The sequence below is a fragment of the Spermophilus citellus genome (assembly GCF_964194105.1).
Source record: "Spermophilus citellus genome assembly, chromosome: 13".
In the NCBI taxonomy this organism is placed as follows: domain Eukaryota; kingdom Metazoa; phylum Chordata; class Mammalia; order Rodentia; family Sciuridae; genus Spermophilus; species Spermophilus citellus.
Window position 1 is genome coordinate 100,820,365 of NC_138193.1, and position 19,311 is coordinate 100,839,675.

The 19,311-nt window shown below is 40.0% G+C and overlaps 1 protein-coding gene across 1 annotated transcript in view; it reads left to right on the plus strand.

The window, feature by feature from the left end:
• APOB (apolipoprotein B) overlaps positions 1 to 19,311 on the plus strand; it is a gene marked incomplete at both ends in the record, with an annotated part of 40,085 nt that overhangs the window by 14,542 nt on the left and 6,232 nt on the right. Inside the window, 10 exons of the mRNA XM_081264771.1 lie at positions 892 to 1,059; positions 1,534 to 1,745; positions 4,554 to 4,736; positions 5,303 to 5,424; positions 6,711 to 6,921; positions 7,491 to 7,666; positions 7,795 to 7,982; positions 8,741 to 8,886; positions 10,565 to 10,938; positions 11,492 to 19,057. Of these exons, the coding sequence (XP_081120897.1) occupies positions 892 to 1,059; positions 1,534 to 1,745; positions 4,554 to 4,736; positions 5,303 to 5,424; positions 6,711 to 6,921; positions 7,491 to 7,666; positions 7,795 to 7,982; positions 8,741 to 8,886; positions 10,565 to 10,938; positions 11,492 to 19,057 (9,346 nt within the window). The remainder of the gene's footprint in view (positions 1 to 891; positions 1,060 to 1,533; positions 1,746 to 4,553; positions 4,737 to 5,302; positions 5,425 to 6,710; positions 6,922 to 7,490; positions 7,667 to 7,794; positions 7,983 to 8,740; positions 8,887 to 10,564; positions 10,939 to 11,491; positions 19,058 to 19,311) is intronic.

Here is a 19,311-nt window from a genome sequence, read left to right on the forward strand (position 1 = left end):
ACCAGGCCCCTCAGAGGGCCCACAGATTAGCAGGTGCTCTTCCTAGATCTCCCAGACTCCCTTAAGATCCTTGCCACACAGAGCAGAGAAAGGGCCTATATTTCCTTCAAAGATACAAGTTTGCTCTGAATTTCAATGAAGAAGATCTTTAACTCACAAGGAATCGGCGCATTCAGAAATGAAGCTATTCATAATGTTAGCTGTACTTTTAAGAGCATTAGTTTGATCTTCTAGAAAATGCTGTTAAGAATATCTTCCTCCACCTGCAAAAAAGACTACTTTTAATATTAAAAGGACACAATAATTATTTAAGAAATGTTTGGCCAACTGTAACACACTATCTAAATATTTGCCACAATTTTTATTATAATTAATTTACTAATAAAAGAGAAAATATACCCTCATTATTAAATAAATATTCATGTTGGTTTTTAAAAAAACACTGAAGTTATTTTATGGAAATGTTACAAAACAAAAAACCATGCATGTTAATATGTACATCATTTCAGGAGCTTTTTTATTTAAAATTAATTTTACCAAAATATAATACACTTCAAGTAAACTCTCATTTACATTCAGATTTTTAAAAAGAAAACAGAATTAAGCCAAGCCATAGATTTTACTTGGAGCTTATAAGGGTCTGAGGCCCTGTACTATTCCGAGGAACTCTCTGAATCACCAGTTGAACATGATATTTAATTCAGAGCAATTGCATATATCCAAATGCATTGATGTGAGTAACATTAACCTTTATTTATGAAATTAGCCAGATAAATATGCTAATTCTTTTTTTCTGGATAAAGAGAAATTATTCCTTTCTATTTGGGAGGTTGCATTTGACAAAACTCACTCATAGAAGGCTTAATTTACTCTCCCCTGTTCAATTTGCAGATTGGACAGGCCATAAGGGAAGGCTCAAAGAGTGACTTGTTTCTTCACTACATCTTTATGGACAATGCCTTTGAGCTTCCCACTGGAGTGGGGTCACAGTTGCAAGTGTCCTTATCTGGAGTCATCACCCCTGGGACTAAGGCTGGAGTAAAACTGGAACTAGCCAATGTAAGACCCTGTTTACATTGATTGCAAATAAGTGGGTGTTGTTCTTTTCCTCTTGTGGGGGAGAGGACATTTTAAATGTTTCACATTTTAAAAATGTGTTTCTAGTTCACAACAATGTACATCATCCTAGTAATCACCTCATTAAATTTTATGAAAATCTTTAGGGTTCCACCAGCATGCACTACCTTACCATCGCCAGTTGAATTGTGGCAATAAGATGAAAACTCAGTTGTTTGCTTCATAAATGAGTGTTCTGATCATCTTTCTGTCTAAGTTGCTTCCTAGTCCTTCATAGTGAAGTCTGGCTCTGGAGAACTGGGCACTGGGCTTTCTTCCTCTAATAAATCACAATACTATTTCCTGAGATGCAAGTTATCCAGAGATATTTACCCAGAGATGGGAAGGGGGGGTTGATCTGACAACCAGGGGACTGAGGAATTTAACAGTACTGATAGGTTGTTTTCTGACTTGCAGATGCAGGCTGACCTGGTGGTAAATCCCTCTATGACTGTGGAGTTTGCAACAAACATGGGCATCATTCTTCCTGGCTTTGCCAGGAGTGGTGTCCAAATGAACACCAACTTCTTCCATGAGTCAGGCCTGGAGGCTCGTGTGACCCTGAAGACTGGACAACTGAAGTTCATCATTCCTTCTCCAAGGAGGCCAGTCAGGTTATTTAGTGGCAGGTAATTCTTTCAGCCAGGTGTGCCTGGCCAGTTTCAAAGAGTTGAAAACATATCTGTAGGATTTGGTCAGGCTAGTTAACCAACAGGGAAAATTCTAGTCCCAGAGAAGCAGGAGAGGGAAGGAAGATTCTTGATTACCTATTTTTAACCTAGCCTAGATGCAAACACACAAAATAATTGCCTTTCTACATTTTACTAAATTGTCCTATATCATCCTTCACTGAGACTTAATATCTATGTTTAGTTGGTCATAACTCTGCTGTGGAGGATTTTGTTGTTATTGTTGATTGCTTAGAGAATGAAGTAGCACTAACTCTACAGAAATCTCCCTTGAAAAAAACATGAACATTTTTCTCTAGGAAAAATACCAAAGGCCATATTTATTTGTGGTAGCTAGCTCAGTGGATAAAGCATGAAAATCCATGATAGATTATAGGATTCAGCCTCTGTTGAGAGTTCCATTTTCAATGATATCCTCCACCATTGATTGACCTTAGTTTTTGATATTTTGAACACATTAATTTTCTCATTCAGACGTAGAATTTAGGTCTCTGGGCTTCTAGAGCTTAACTTTATAGGAAGACATACAATGGAGAAAACCGCTGCAATGGAGTGAGAGCTAGATTAGAGGCAGTATTACAATACTGTGAAACTTGAGGGAGTCAGAGCAGGCTTTCTGACACAGGTACACTTGATCTGCTGCGAAGGACTGAGACCTACCCAAGCAAAGTAAAAAGAAATGAGTGTTCTAGGCAAAGAGAAAAGTATGCATAGCAGCCTAATAAAAAAGAAAATGGTTCATGGAACTGAAAGAAATTGAGTATGCCAAAGTGCACTGAGAGCATAATTGTGGGTGGTGGGGAGAAAGGGGTCTGGGGCAACCATGGACCACCTTTTCAGCCACCATAAAGAACCCAGACTCTTCTGAAGGCAAAATAGTTGAACAGGAGAGTATAACTAAGGCAAGGCTGGTGTTTTAGATGAACTACTCTGACTCCAGGGTGGAAAATGTGGGAAAGTAGCAAGACTGGAAGACATTTAAGAGTCTGTTGAAAATACATATGTGTGAGAGGTGACAATGGCCTGCATTGGAGGTGACAATGGTCTGCAGAGAGGAGTGAGAGGTATCAGAAATTGCATGGAGATAGAATCAGGAGCACTTGATTCTTGACTGGATATGGGTATAAGGGAAGAGAGAAGGGAAGCATTCATTTTAAATAGGAACAACAGAGGGAGAGCTGTTCTATTAGATAAAGATGACAAATTCAGTTTTGGATATGCTGTATTTATGTCCTATGAAACAACCAACTAGAACTATCTAGGTGGCAGATGGACCTATGACCCTGAGCCTAGCAAAGAGGTTTGAGCTCAGACGCGGAGTTGGGCATCACCAGTATATAGCAGAGCGAGGAAATAGCAGCTGGTATAGAGAGCAACCAGAGAGGCAGACAGAGAACCAAGGCCATAAGGGTCTAGAAGCCAAGAAGACACTAGAGGCTAGAACATAGGCAGGCCATAGCTGGCATGTAGGACTCCAGCCCATCAGCAAAGGTTGGTCTTGGGGAACCACCAACAATGAGAAAAAAAATACTGGGGAAAGGATGGAGTGTTTAAAAGAAAGCATCCTTCAAAGATACGGGGACATTTTTTAACTTCCTTGTATTTTCACTAATTTAAAGTACATATATAAGAGGAGGGTACCATGATCTTTTCAGAGGATAAAGACTCTGGCATCTTGATGTAGCCATAAGTAAACAAGCCTATTGAATGCTCCTGAGAGGTCAGAGATGATAAAGCCTCACTAGATTCATTGGATTTAGGAGCATGAAGGGGACTGGAGATATTGATGAAAGCATTTTCAGAAACGTGACAAGGGTAACTTTCAGAGCACAGTTCAGCAATAAGTGTGTTAGAAAAACCCCACAAAGGCCAACACCCTGTTGATAGGGTTATGAGAGACAGTAACAAGGGAAAGAAAGAGGTGTGTGTGTGTGTGTCTGTGTGTGTGTGTAGTGTGAGAATGGGAGAAGAGACTGAAGAGACTTATGCATGTTTAATGCGGGTAAAAAAGAAGCCAGCAGAGCATGAGAGATTTCACATGAAAGACAGACAGGGTTCCTCTTGCCCTGTATCATATATGAAGGACGGAGCTAAGTTCAGTCCCAGTGACTAGTTAGTTAGTGTCTCTGAACTGTTGTTTCTTCTGTAAAATGAGAATCCTATGCCTGCTGTTGTGGGATCAGAGGTAACACACATAAAGAACTTAGTGCAATGTCTGAAGCCTAAGAGTCACCATTTGTTTCTCAGTAAATCAAATAAGATGGGTATGGACAGAGGTGGATAGGAGAAAAGGGAGCATGTGTATAGTAAGAATCATGTTCATTTTTTAAAAGAATGATATTCATTTTTTAAAATCTTTTAAAAAATTTTAGTGCATGATAGTTATGTATAATGATAGGGTTCCTTTTGATATATTCATAAATATATATAACATAGTTTTCTCCATTTCTATTCCCAGCTCTAACCTCTCTCCCATCCTTCCCCTGATCCCTTTCCTCTACTTTATTATTCTTTTTTAATTTTTAAATTTATTTTGTGATTAATGCATTATAGTTATATATAAAATTGGAATGCATTGTGGTATAGTCATACATGCACCTAGTATAATTTGGTCAATTTAATTTCTCAGTTCTTCCCCTTTCCCTTCCCTCCTACCTTCTCTTTGATTTCCCACTTCTACTTTACTGATCTCCCTGTTCATTTGATTTCCTGGCTTGAAGATAACTTTGATTTTTCATCCTTCACCAGCAACACATTGCATTTGGTCTCCACCACCAAAACAGAAGTGATCCCTCCTCTCATTGAGAACAGGCAGTCCTGGTCAACTTGCAGGCCTTTTGTCACTGGACTCAGCTACTGCACCACAGGAGCTTACTCCAACGCCAGCTCCACCGAGTCTGCCTCCTACTACCCACTGACAGGTGACACCAGGTGAGAGATACTCAGTGCACAGCCTGAATCTGCTTGCCATCCACATTGTGGCCACCTGGCAGGGCAAACAGAAAAAGGCCATATGATGTAGCCTTATGTCAATCTTAGGGGCTTGTACCATCCTTTGGGTATTTAAAATAGTGGTCGTGTGGCCAGCACTTCTTTCCCCTTCATGTGCTGGATGAGAAGATCAGAGCACATTCCAATTTGCTCCTACCTCATCGTCAGAGTTTCTGAGCCTCCAGACCCATGGGTAGGAGCTTCCTAGAGCTCACCAGCATGCCCAAAGCCTCCACAGTGCTTAGGGTCCTCTGTCTTCATCCCCTCACCCACTCTGTTGTCAGCTTTTGCTGACAGGGCCAGCCAGCTGTTCCTGTACTTGTACAAAAGCCTGGGAATCCTAGGATTTGTCCTTGTCTTAGGCTCTGGGAGGAACTGAAGGGATCATAAAGATCATTATTAGTTACAGGCAAGAGATAAGGTTAAAATAAGGACCTTATTTTTATTGCACTTGATACTGAATTGTTGGGGGATATTATTGCCATCATTCACTGTAATTTCTTTAGATATGAACTGGAACTGAAGCCTACAGGAGAGGTGGAACAATATTCTGCCAGTGCAACCTATGAACTCCAGAGGGAAGAGAGAGCCTTGGTGGACACACTGAAGTTCATAATTCAGGCAGAAGGTGAGTATACAAAAAGAGGATGCTGCCTCTCTACCCTCAGTCTCAGGTTCAGGACTCAAAGGGAGAAATATGTAATGTAATGTATTTAACAAATATTGACTGAGTGCCCAACTAAGTATCAGGCCTGTTCTGAGAGCTGAGGCTCAAACAGGGAACATTGAAGTCTCTATCTTTGTGGAAGTTACAGTAAACAACCAAACAAGTAAATATTTATGAGCTGTCAATCCATGGTAGGGACCAAAACAGAACATAGATGGGCCTAGGGAATGCTGGGAGTGTTGGGAGGAGAAAACTTGGGGAATGGAGTGATTCTGGGAACAATAAGGGAAAGTCTCACTGGTAAAGCAAACACAAAAAAGAGATGTGAGGGAGGTAAGCCCTGTGCCAAGAGTGTTATACGCTAAGGCGCCAGCAGTTGCATGGACTCCAAGGCTGGCATGGGGCTACCAAGTTTGAAAAAAGGAAAGAAAGCCAACGTGATTGAAGCAGAGAGATCCGGGAGGAAAGTGATAGAAGATGAAATCAGAGAAATTAAGGGGAGGTAGAGGAGAGATAGACTTGTAAGACATGGTAAGAACTTTGACTTTTTCTGTGAATAAAATAAGAAGCATTGAAGGTTTTTCATGGTTTATGCTTATGTTGGCAAAAGATTGCAAAAGAGGAAAGGACACTGGTGTGTAGGTTACAACGATAATTCAAGCAAGAGATGTAGTTGCTTTGAATGAGAGTGGTAGTAGAAGAGCCATATTCCAATCCCTGAATGTGCTGAGCGATCCCTACCTCAGAGCCTTTGCATATCCAACCCTCTGCCTGGAAGGCTCCCTGCAGAACTGGCATGGTGCATCCCCACAATCTACTCATTGTGGTCTCTGCCCACATACCCATTCTTGCAGAGAGAACTTGTCTGACCACCACATATTAAATAGCTTCTCTTTTATCCCTGTCTTTCATCTTCATATCCAGTTTTACTTTTCTTCACATTTATTACCATCTGACGCAAGTAATTGGCTGGCCTGTTGTCTGTACAGCCCTACTAGAAGGTAAATTCTATAAGGGCAGGACTCCCCAATGCCAAGAGCAGTGCCCAGCACATATTCTACCATCAGTAAATACTTGCAAGTTGAGTGAATTATGAATACCACAGAGTTAAAAATGTAAGGTAAAATCCTCAACTGTGTTCTTGTTTAAGCACATTGAGTACCCAGGGTTTCTCTACCTTATCCTCTCCTTCCTTCTCTAAGTAGATCCTCTTAGCACACACTCTTAATTATTTTGTACATTTTCAGGTGTGAAGCATACAGAGGCTACAATGATGTTCAAATATAATCGGCAGAGTAGAACTTTATTCAGTGAAATCCAAATTCCAGATCTTAATGTTGACCTTGGAACAGTCCTCAGAGTTAGTGATGAGTCTGCTCAGGACAAAAAGTCTTACAAACTCACCCTGGACATTCAGAATAAGAAAATCACTGAAGTCGCTCTGATGGGCCACATAAGGTAAGGAAGGCATGGGAGATCCTACCTGAGCTGCAGGCCCTGGTAGCTCTTTCCCTTCTTACCCCAGCTTTAAACTAAGACAAATGCATCCCTCATCTATCATCTGGCAAACAGCGTCCTCAGTGTCTTGACCCTCTGCACATTTTTAGTTGGATCTTCCTATTATTTATCTTACACTTATTATCCACTTATCAAATACTGTGCTGGGTACACTAAAAAATTTTCTGAGTCCTCACCTTAAACTGCAAGGTAGGTATGAATTTCCCTATTTTATAGATAAGGAAATGGTAGCTCTGAGCAGTTTAATCTTTTGGCCAAGGCCAAGATTTCGTAAACAGCAAAGCAGATTGAAACAATTTTCAAAAAGTTCATCTGTTCCCTGCAAAGTCCTGCACTTTTGCTGAGTATTAGCCTTGAAGTTAATGCATTTGGTCTGTCTGTGGCCTTGTTTTTCACTCATTAATGTATCTTACTTTTATCACTAAAAAATGCAATTCCTAATTGTTGAATTCTGTATATCTCCTTGGAATGGAAAAATCGTTGAAGCCAAATGATTTTCTTTTCCAAAGTTATGACACTAAGGAAGAAAGCAAAATCAAAGGTGTCATTTCCATACCCCGCTTACAAGCAGAAGCCAGAAGTGAGATCCTGACCCGCTGGTCCCCAACCAAACTGCTCCTCCAAATGGACTCATCTGCTACAGCTTATGGCTCAACAGTTTCCAAGAGACTGGCCTGGCGCTATGGTATGTGCCTCTTCTCCCCCACAAGCACTTCCAAGGGCACTGTGTACTTCAGTGTAACTGCCAAGTGCCATGGACACAGGCTGACCTGTGTTGTACCACTGACAACTATTTCATATGTGCCTTTCTAGATGAGGAAAAGATTGAATTTGAATGGAACACAGGCACCAATGTGGATACCAAAAAAGTTGCCTCCAATTTCCCAGTGGATCTCTCTGATTTTTATAGAGCCTTCCTGCTGCATGCCAGTAGTCTCCCAGATAACAGAGTTCCTCAAACAGACATGACTTTCCGGCAGATGGGATCCAAGTTAATAGTTGTAAGTATGAATCAATCAGCAAAATAGATTCATGGTTAAAAGTGCTAATCACATCCTTAACTCTAAGATAGGTGTATGAGGGTATTCAAAGATGCTTAAGGCATGCTTCCTGCACCTAAGGAATTTCTGGAGAGAAAAGAAACATCAAGCATGCTTAGTTCTCCAGTTACACAAAGCTGAATATGATAAATACCAAGTGAATGCTATAAGCAAAAGAGTTTGCTATGTGTACATATATGAACAGAAACTTCAAGACATGGGCTAGGACTCTACGTTACATATTCTTAAAAAGGGAAGAGATCAGTGAGTGGCAGCCCAAATTCATAATTTTCTGTAATAAATAATAATAATAATATATTATTATTAATTACTATTATTTTATTTATTTATTTATTTATTAATATTAATAAATATTATTATTATTATACCAGAGATTAACTCCAGAGGTGCTTAACCACAGAGCCACATCCTCAGCCTTTTATTATTTTTTATTTTGAGACAGGGTCTCGTTAAGTTTCTTAGGGCCTTGCTAAGTTGCTGAGGCTGACTTTGAACTCGTGATCTGCCTGTCTCAGCCTCCTGAGCCACTGGGATTACATGCACCACCATGCCCATCACTATAACTTATTTTTAACTTTTACTTCATTGTTCTGCTTGATAACTGACCTGTCAAATCTCAATTATCACGTAATGTTAATTTCACTTTGAGGATCACCCAGTCCCATTTCTTGCTCTAAAAATCTTCTATCATTTTGTAGGCAACAAACAGCTGGCTTCAGAAGGCATCCGAGAGTCTTCCATTTGCCCAGACTTTGCAGGATCACCTCAGTGGCTTGACAGAGTTGAGCCTCCAGAAAATGAGATTTCCAACCTTCCAAGTCCCAGAAAACCTCTTCTTAAAAAGGTAAAAGAAGAAACTAGAGAAGTTTCTCAAACCATGCAAAGCACATGGAAAATTTGACATAGCATGATTGTTACTGTTTTTATTTAATTTTAAGGGAAATAATATAAGCATTTTTAAAGAGATGAATAACTATAGCATAAATACTGTGACACTTTTGTATTATTAAACGTGAAGTCTGAATGTGACAGTCAACCCAAAATGAACCCAAAAGACAATTGAGGAATTCTGGTACTTTCCTCCTAAGATGTTTTATTTACTACAATCTGAATTTGGAAGGCATTCAGCTTTCTTCCATCACAAGTAAACACCCTATTCCAGACCAGAATATATTCACACTTATTTGACTGTGAAGAGTTTAAGAGTAGCTGGAGGAATTATTGACTATGGGCTTGCTGTTTAACTACAGAGGGTCAGAACAACCATTGAGCATTGAATAAAAGGCAGCATTTGGAGAGAGATTCAGTTTAGCAATATAACTTAACCCTTACCCAAAAAGTCAGATTCCAAAGTGCTCAGTCCATTTCTGTATTTACAAAAATATATGAAATGCTTTGCTTGTCTTATTTCATGAAAATAAGAAATCAGAGCACAAGCTGAAAAAAACTAGAGTATTTTCTAAGTTGACTGATCTCTGTACTTTACTCGGGTAAAAAAAAAATAAGTGACCTATGTCATGTGGACCCTCCCATGGTCAGTGGCAGAGGAGCAGTTTAATAGGCCAAATTATTGTAAAAGGGCAGAAGTCTGCCAAAGCACCCATACGGAAAAAGACTGTAGGAGATGGAAAAGGGTGGCAGCACAAAGGACTCAGGAACCCTCCTTCTCTGCTGTTGTTTCAGGACCTACGAATTGGACAGGGCCTGACTGGTCATCAGTCATCCTCCTGCTGAAAGCAGGCATCCTTTTGCAGCAATAAAATGAACAATTTATTTGCACATAATAGCTAAACCCCTCTGTCCCCCTTTATTTTTTATAAGTTATCCTGTTATTACATTGCATGGGTATGGTATTGAAAAGATTGCAAAGTGCTTTTAGGTATTTTTTTTTTCTCATTTGATAGCCAAGGCCGTCACTGTGAGTTCAACAGAAAGGATACTGTTATCCCCACTATGCAGAAAACATCACAGAGACTCAGAGACACTGTTATCACTAAGATAACAGTGGAAATTGAAGCTCTCACCCAAATTTATTGCCTTTTATTCCTGTGTACATTCCACATATCAAGTTACCTCAATTTAGTTTAGCAAATATGTACCAAGGGTCCACTACATGCAAAATACTAGACTAGGTACAGTGAGAAGATAGACACTAGATAAGGTATAGTTCTTCCTCCCAGGGAGACACTGTGCAGACATCAAAAAATGAACAGATAATTTATTATCTAAGCAGAACTAGGGCATGCTCTTTGAGATAGGTGTAAGAGACTCTATCCCTTTAAGAATGAGAGAAATTAGTTATGACTTGGGTGGAATGGAAATGCTAAGGGATGGCTCTTAGAAGGGCATAGAAAGAGTTTGTTGGGCAGGTAGAGGAAAAAAAGCAAAGGTATCCAGGCATGGGAAGTAGTGCAATAAAAAAGAGTTTAGAAATGGAGTAGATGCAGTATTGCTTGGAAGATCAGATGGCAGAGAGCTGAGTTCTTGATGACTGACTGTGGGGACATTGTTGTTCATTTCAGTGATGGCCGGGTCAAATATACCTTGAACAAGAACAGTGTGAAAATTGAGATTCCTTTGCCTTTTGGTGGCAAGTCTTCCAAAGATCTGAAGATGCTAGAGACCATTAGGACACCAGCCCTCAACTTTAAGTCTGTGGGATTCCAGCTGCCATCTCAAGAATTCCAAGTCCCGACTTTTACCATTCCCAAGTTGTATCAATTGCGAGTGCCTCTTTTGGGTGTTCTGGACCTCTCCACAAATATCTACAGCAACTTGTACAACTGGTCTGCCTCCTATACTGGTGGCAACACCAGCAGAGACCACTACAGTCTCCAGGCTCGATACCACATGAAGGCTGACTCTGTGATTGACATGTTTTCCTATAGCATCCAAGGTGAGCCATGCTCAGGTGAAGGGTTCACAGGGCTAACTCATTGCAGTTTCTGGTGGGAGAACCCCCTCTAGGGAGGAAAGGACATGGACTTTCTTATTGTCCTTGCTACTCAGAAGTCTATTCATCCACTCAACTCATAGGAATATTTATTAAACATGTTATATGTATTTGATATACACCTAGGTAAGAAAAAGGAAAGGAGTACATAAACCAGCAATTGTAACTCAGTGTGAGAAGTACTATGGTAGGGTGTATAAGATACATCAAGTTTACTTTATTAATCATAATTCAGCTTGAGTGCCACAGAGTATACTAGTATAAGATACAGTGAAACTCGTCAATAAGGGAGCCCAAAAAGGTCTTCAGCAGTCAGGGAAAACTTCCTGGAGAAATACATTATGCTTTCAAATTTTATGTTTGCATTATAGATGAGGAGACTACTACACAACTGACCCAGATAAATGGGACTTTTTAATTGAAAGATTTTCAACAATGATTGTTCTGGACATTTTTTTTTCTTAATTTAACCAATGTCTTTAATTTTTAACATTAGGATCTGGAGAAACAGCTTATGACCAAAGGAATATGCTCACATTAGCTTGTGATGGGTCTCTACGCCACAAATTTCTGGATTCAAAAATCAAGTTCAGTCATGTAGAAAAAGTTGGAAACAACCCAGCCTCAAAAGGTTTTCTAACATTTGATGCATCTAGTGCCTGGGGACCACAGATGTCTGCTTCAATCCATTTTGACTCAAAAAAGAAACAACATCTGTATGTCAAAGATGTCAAGATTGATGGGCAATTTAGAGCTTCTTCGTTCTATGCTAATGGCATTTATGACCTGTCTTGTCAGAGGGATTCTACCACTGGCCAGCTCAGTGGAGAATCCAACCTGAGGTTTAACTCTTCCTACCTCCAAGGCACCAACCAGATAACTGGAAGGTACAAAGATGGAACCCTCTCCCTCACCTCTACCTCTGATTTGCAAGATGGCATCTTTAAAAATACTGCTTCCCTGAAATATGAGAACTATGAGCTCACTGTGAAATCTGACAGCAATGGGAAATATGAGGACTTTTCTACTTTTAACAAGGTGGATCTGACCTTCTCTAAGCAAAATGCATTGCTTCGTTCTGAGTATCAGGCTGACTACAAGTCACTGAGGTTCTTCACCCTGCTTTCTGGGTCACTGAATTCCCATGGAATTGAATTAAATGCTGACATCTTGGGCACTGACAAAATTAATACTGGTGCTCATAAGGCAACACTAAGGATTGCCCGAGATGGATTATCTACAAGTGCAACCACCAGCTTGAAGTACAGTCCCTTGTTGCTGGAGAATGAGCTGAATGCAGAGCTTGACCTCTCTGGGGCATCCATGAAATTAACAGCAAATGGTCGCTTCAGGGAGCACAATGCAAAATTCAGCCTGGATGGAAAAGCTGCCCTCACAGAGGTATCACTGGGAAGTACTTATCAGGCCATGATTCTGGGTGTCGACAGTAAAAACATTTTCAACTTCAAAATCAGCCGGGAAGGACTGAAGCTTTCAAATGACATGATGGGCTCATATGCTGAAATGAAGCTGGACCACTCTAACAGTTTGAATATCGCAGGCTTATCACTGGACCTCTCATCCAAACTTGACAACGTTTATAGCACTGACAAGTTTTACAAGCAGAATTTTAACTTACAGTTACAGCCCTTTTCTCTTGTAACTACTTTAAACAATGACCTGAGATACAGTGCTCTGGATCTGACCAGCAATGGGAAATTACGGCTGGAACCCCTGAAGCTGAACATGGCTGGAAACCTCAAAGGAGCCTACCAAAATGATGAAATAAAACATATCTACACCATTTCCTATGCTGACTTATCAGCAAGTTATAAAGCAGACACTGTAGCTAGGGTTCAGGGTGTGGAGTTTAGCCATCGGCTCAACACTGACATTGCTGGGCTGGCGTCATCCATTGACATCAGTACAAACTATAATTCAGACTCTCTGCATTTCAGCAATGTTTTCCATTCTGCAATGGCCCCATTCACCGTGGCCATTGATGCACATACAAATGGCAATGGAAAACTGGCTCTCTGGGGAGAGCACACTGGACAACTCTATAGCAAATTCCTGTTGAAAGCAGAACCACTGGCCCTCACTTTCTCTCATGATTACAAAGGGTCCACAAGTCATCTCATGTCCAGCAAAAGCATCAGTACAGCTCTTGATCACAAAGTCAGTGTCCTGCTCACTCCAGCCGAGCAGACAAGCACCTGGAAACTCAAGACCCAATTGAACAACAATGAGTACAGCCAGGACTTTGAAGCTTACAACACTAAAGACAAAATTGGTGTGGAGCTTAGTGGGCGAGCCCTGGCTGACCTTACTGTGATAGACTCCCCGATTAAAGTGCCATTTTTACTCAGAGAGCCCGTCAATGTCATTGATGCTTTAGAGATGAAAGATGCTATTGACAAGCCCCAAGAATTCACAATTGTTGCTTTTGTTAAGTACGATAAGAACCAAGACGTTCACACCATCAGCCTCCCCTTCTTTGAAACTCTGCCAGAATATCTGGAGAGGAATCGAATAGTAATTATAACTGCTCTGGAAACCATTCAGAAAGAATTGAAACGCATCAATATTGATCAATTTATGAGGAAATACAGAGCAGCCCTCAACAGACTCCCACAGCAAGTTAATGACTATCTGAATGCACTTAATTGGGAGAGACAAGTTTCCATTGCCAAGGAGAAACTGAACACTTTCACAGAAAATTATAGAATTACAGAAAATGATCTACAAATTGCATTGGATAATGCCAAAATCAACTTTAATGAAAAACTCTCTCAACTTCAGACATATGTGATACAATTTGATCAGTATATTAAAGATAATTATGATCTACATGATTTTAAAACTGCTATTGCTAAGATTATTGATCAAATCATTGAAAAATGGAAGATTCTTAATGAACATTATCATATCTGTGTACATTTAGTAAAGACAATCAGTGATCTGTACGAATTTATTGAAAATATTGATTTTGACAAAACTGGAAGTAGTGTTGCCTCCTGGATCCAGAATGTGGATACTAAGTATCAAGTCAGAATCCAGATACAAGAAAAACTGCAGCAGCTCAACGCGCATATTCAGAATACAGACATCGAGGACATTGCCACAGTGTTAAAACAACGGGTTAAGGATATTGATGTCAGAGTCCTTTTAGATCAATTGAGAACTACAATTTCATTTCAAAGAATAAAGGACATTATTGAACATGTCAAATACTTTGTTACAAATCTTATTGAAGAATTTGAAGTAACTGAGAAAATCAATGCTTTTAGAGCCATAGTCCATGAGTTAATTAGGAAATATGAAGTAGACCAACAAATCCAGGTTTTAATGGATAAATCAGTACAGTTGGCCCACAAGTATAAGTTGAAGGAGACTGTTCAAAAACTAAGCAATGTTCTACAGCAAGTTGAGATAAAAGAATACTATGAGAGATTGGTTGGGTTTATTGATGATGCAGTCAAGCAGCTTAAAGCATTGTCTTTTAAAAAATTCATTGAAGAAGTAAACAGATTGCTGGACATGTTGGTAAAGAAATTAAAATCGTTCAATTACAACCAGTTTGTGAATGAAACCAATAACAAAATCCATGAGATGACTCAGAGAATCAATGGTGAAATTCAGGCTCTAGAACTGCCACAGAAAGCTGAAGCACTAAAACTGTTTGTAGAGGACATCAAAGCCATGGTCGCTATCTATTGGGAAAAGCTAAAAGACACCAAAATAACTTTATTCATTGATTGGTTACAGGATGCTTTAAATTCTGCATCTTTGGTTCACATGAAAGCCAGATTCCAAGAAACTCTAGAAGACATACGAGACCGGATCTATCAAATGGACCTTCAGCGGGAACTTGAGCGATACCTGTCTCTAGTAGGCCAGGTTTATAATACACTTGTCACCTACATTACTGACTGGTGGATTCTTGCTGCTAAGAACTTTACTGACTTTGCAGAGCAATACTCTATCCAAGACTGGGCTGAAAAGGTGAAATCCTTGGTGGAACGAGGGTTCACTGTTCCTAAAATCCAGACCATCCTTGGGACTATGCCTGCCTTTGAGGTCAGTCTCCATGCTCTCCAGGAAGCTACCTTCCAGACTCCTGACTTCATAGTTCCCCTGACAGATCTGAGGATTCCATCAGTTCAGATAAACTTCAAAGAGTTGAAAGATATAAAAATCCCATCCAGGTTTTCCACTCCAGAATTCACTATCCTCAACACCTTCCACATTCCTTCCTTTACAATCGACTTGGTAGAAATCAAAGCAAAGATCATCAGAACCATTGACCAAATGCTGATCAGTGAGCTGCAGTGGCCACTTCCGGAAGTGTATCTGAGGGATTTGAAGATGGGAGACACCCCCCTTGCTTTACTCACACTGCCAGACTTCCATTTGCCAAAAATTACAATTCCAGAAGTCATGATCCCAAATCTCAACCTGAAAGATTTTCAAGTTCCTGACCTTCAAATACCAGACTTCCAGCTTCCCCACATCTCACACACAATCGGAATACCTACTTTTGGCAAGTTGACTAGCATTTTGAAAGTCCAATCTCCCCTTTTCACATTAGATGCAAATGCTAACATCCAGAATGTAACTAGTTCAGACCACAAAGCAGAGATTGCAGCTTCCATCACTGCCAAAGGAGAGTCCAAATTAGAAGTTCTCAATTTTGATTTCCAAGCAAATGCACAACTCTCAGACCCTAAGATTAATCCACTGGTTCTGAAGGAATCTATGATATTTTCCAGCAAGTACGTGAGAACAAAGCATGAAAGTGAAATACTATTTTCTGGAAATGCTATTGAAGGAAAATCAGATACAATGGCAAGTTTACACACAGAAAAAAATACACTGGAGTTTAATAATGGTGTGATTGTCAAGATAAATAACCAGCTTAAACTGGAAAGCCACACAAAGTACTTCCACAAATTGAACATCCCCAAACTGGACTTATCCAGTAAGGTTGACCTGAACAATGATATCAAGACACTGCTGAAAGCTGGACACTTAACTTTGACTTCTTCTGGAATAGGGTCATGGAAACTGGCCTGTCTCAACTTCTCAGATGAGGGAATACATGAATCACAGATCAGCTTCACCGTGGAAGGACCCATCACTTCCTTTGGATTGTCCAATAACATCAGCAGCAAACACCTAAGAGTAAACCAAAAGATCGCTTATGAATCTGGCTTCCTTGACTCTTCTAAGTTTGAAATTAAGTCTGAAGTTGAATCCCAGCATGTGGGCCACAGTATTCTAACTGCTAATGGCATAGCACTGCTCAAAGAAGGGAAGACAGAGATAACTGGCATCCACAATGCTCATTTAAATGGAAAAGTTATTGGAACTTTGAAAAATTCCCTTTTCTTTTCAGCACAGCCATCTGAAATTACTGCAACCACAAAAAATGAAGGAAATCTGAAAGTTAGTTTTCCACTAAAATTGGTAGGGAAGATAGACTTCCTCAACAACTATGCAATGTTCCTGAGTCCTCATGCCCAGCAAGCAAGTTGGCAAGCAAGTGCTAGGTTCAATCAGTATAAATACCATCAAAATTTCTCTGCCGTGAACAATGGGCACAGCATGGAAGCCCATGTACAGATCAATGGAGATGCCAACCTGGATTTCTTGAACATTCCTTTGACAATTCCTGAAATAAATCTACCTTATACAACACTCACAACACCCTCACTGAAAGAGTTCTCCATATGGGAAGAAACCGGCTTAAAGGAATTCTTGAAAACAACAAAGCAATCATTTGATTTAAGTGTAAAAGCTCGGTACAAAAAAAACAAAGACAGGCATTCCATTGCAATTCCTTTGGGTGTGTTTTTTGAATTTATTAATCAGAATATCAATTCCTTTGACAGACATTTTGAGAAAGTCAGAGATGACGCCTTAGATTTTCTCACTACATCCTACAATGAAGCAAAAAGTAAGTTTGATGAGTATGAAGTTGAAAGATCTCTCAACAAGCTCCCCAGGACCTTTCAAACTCCCAGATACACTCTTCCAGTCATCAACATGGAAGTGTCTCCATTCACAGTAGAGATGTCAGCCTCCAGTCATGTGATCCCCAAAGTGATCAGCACCCCCAATGTCACCATCCCAGGGTCTGGCTTCTATGTGCCGTCACACACATTTGTCCTCCCATCCATTGAGTTGCCAGTCCTTCATGCCCCTAGGAATCTACTCAAGGTCCCTCTTCCAGATTTCAAGGAACTGAGTACCATAAACAATATTTTTATTCCAGCCCTGGGCAATATTACTTATGATTTTTCCTTTAAATCAAGTGTCATCACGCTGAATACCAATATTGGACTTTATAATCAATCAGATATTGTGGCTCATTTCCTTTCTTCCTCTTCATTTGTCATTGATGCACTACAGTACAAATTAGAGGGCACTTCAAGTTTAACAAGGAAAAGAGGGCTGAAGCTAGCCACAGCTTTGTCTCTCAGCAACAAATTTGTGGAAGGCAGTCATGATAGCACTATTAGCTTAATCGAGAAAAACTTGGAAGCATCAGTGACAACAACTGCCAAAATCCACGTTCCAGTTTTGAGATTGAATTTCAAGCAAGAACTTAATGGAAATACCAAGTCAAAACCTACTGTCTCTTCATCCACTGAATTAAAATATGATTTTAATTCTCCGAAGCTGTACTATACTGCTAAAGGAGCAGTTGACCACAAGCTCAGCTTAGAAAGCCTCACCTCCTACTTTTCCATTGAGTCATCTACTAAAGGAGATGTCAAGGGTTCAGTCCTCTCACGGGAATATTTGGGAACTATTGCCAGTGAGGCCAGTATGTACCTGAATTCCAAGGGCACTCGGTCATCAGTGAAGCTGCAAGGGGCTTCCAAGGTCGATAGTATCTGGAACCTTAAAGTAAAAGAAAATTTTGCTGGAGAAGCCAATCTCCGACGCATATATGCCATCTGGGAACACAATACAGAAAATTACTTACAGCTACAGGGCCTTTTTTTCACACAAGGAGAACATGCAAGCAAAGCCATCTTGGAACTCTCCCCATGGACAATGTCTGCCCTTGTTCAGGTTCAGGCAAGTCAGCCCAGTTCCCTCCTGGACATACCTTACATTGACCAGGAAGTGACTCTGAATGCAAACACTAAGAACCAGAAGGTCAGCTGGAAAAGTGAGATCCAGATTTATTCTGGGTCTCTCCAGAACAACATACAGCTTTCTAATACCCAAGAAGAGGCACGCCTTGACATTGCAGGATCCTTAGAAGGGTCAAACCTTGAACATATCATCCTACCAGTGTATGACAAGAGCTTATGGGACCTCCTAAAGCTGGAGGTAACCACCAGCACCAGCAGGAGGCAGTATCTTCATGTTTCAACTGCTCTTGTGTACACCAAAAATCCCAATGGCTATCTTCTCTCTGTCCCCGTGCAAGAATTGGCTGATAAATTCATTATACCTGGGTTGAAACTAAATGATCTAAATTCAGTTTTTGTCACACCTACATTTCGAGTCCCATTCACAGATCTTCAGGTTCCATCCTACAAAGTTGACTTCAGTGAAATGAAAATCTATAAAAAGTTAAGAATGTCACCATTTGCACTCAACCTACCAACATTACCCAAAATAAAATTCCCTGAAGTTGATGTTTTAACAAAATATTCTGAATCGGAAAACTCGTCATTTCCCTTCTTTGAGATAACTGTGCCTGAAGCTCAGTTAATTTTAACCCCTTTCACCCTTCCAAAAAGCATTTCCATTGGCAGTGCTGTCTTGGACCTAAATGAGGTGGCCAATAAGATTGGAGGCTTTGAATTGCCTACCATAATCATGCCTGAGCAGACTATTCAGATTCCTTCCATTAAATTCTCTATACCTGCTGGAATTTGGATTCCTATTTTTGGAGAACTGACTGCACGGTTTCAGGTGGCCTCTCTCCCATATAATGCCACTTGGAGTGCTGGTTTGAAAAACAAAGCAGATCATATTGAAACATTCCTGGATTCCACATGCAGTTCAACCTTAAAGTTCCTGGAATATGACCTAAAAGGTAAGAAAATGACCTGACTCCTTTCCTAGATACTATGTTCTTAATGAAAGTTGTAAGTAATTATATATTTAGTTATGACCAGAGTTACAATTACTGTCAGTAAAATTAAAAGAGGAGATACATATATACCCCATACATTAAAAAAAACTATAGAAAATAACTGACATTCAAAAAGGATAGGTTCAAAGAAGTAGATTTTTCTATAATGATTTTAGGACTTACATTGTCTTCTTACTATTTACTTAGATTATAGA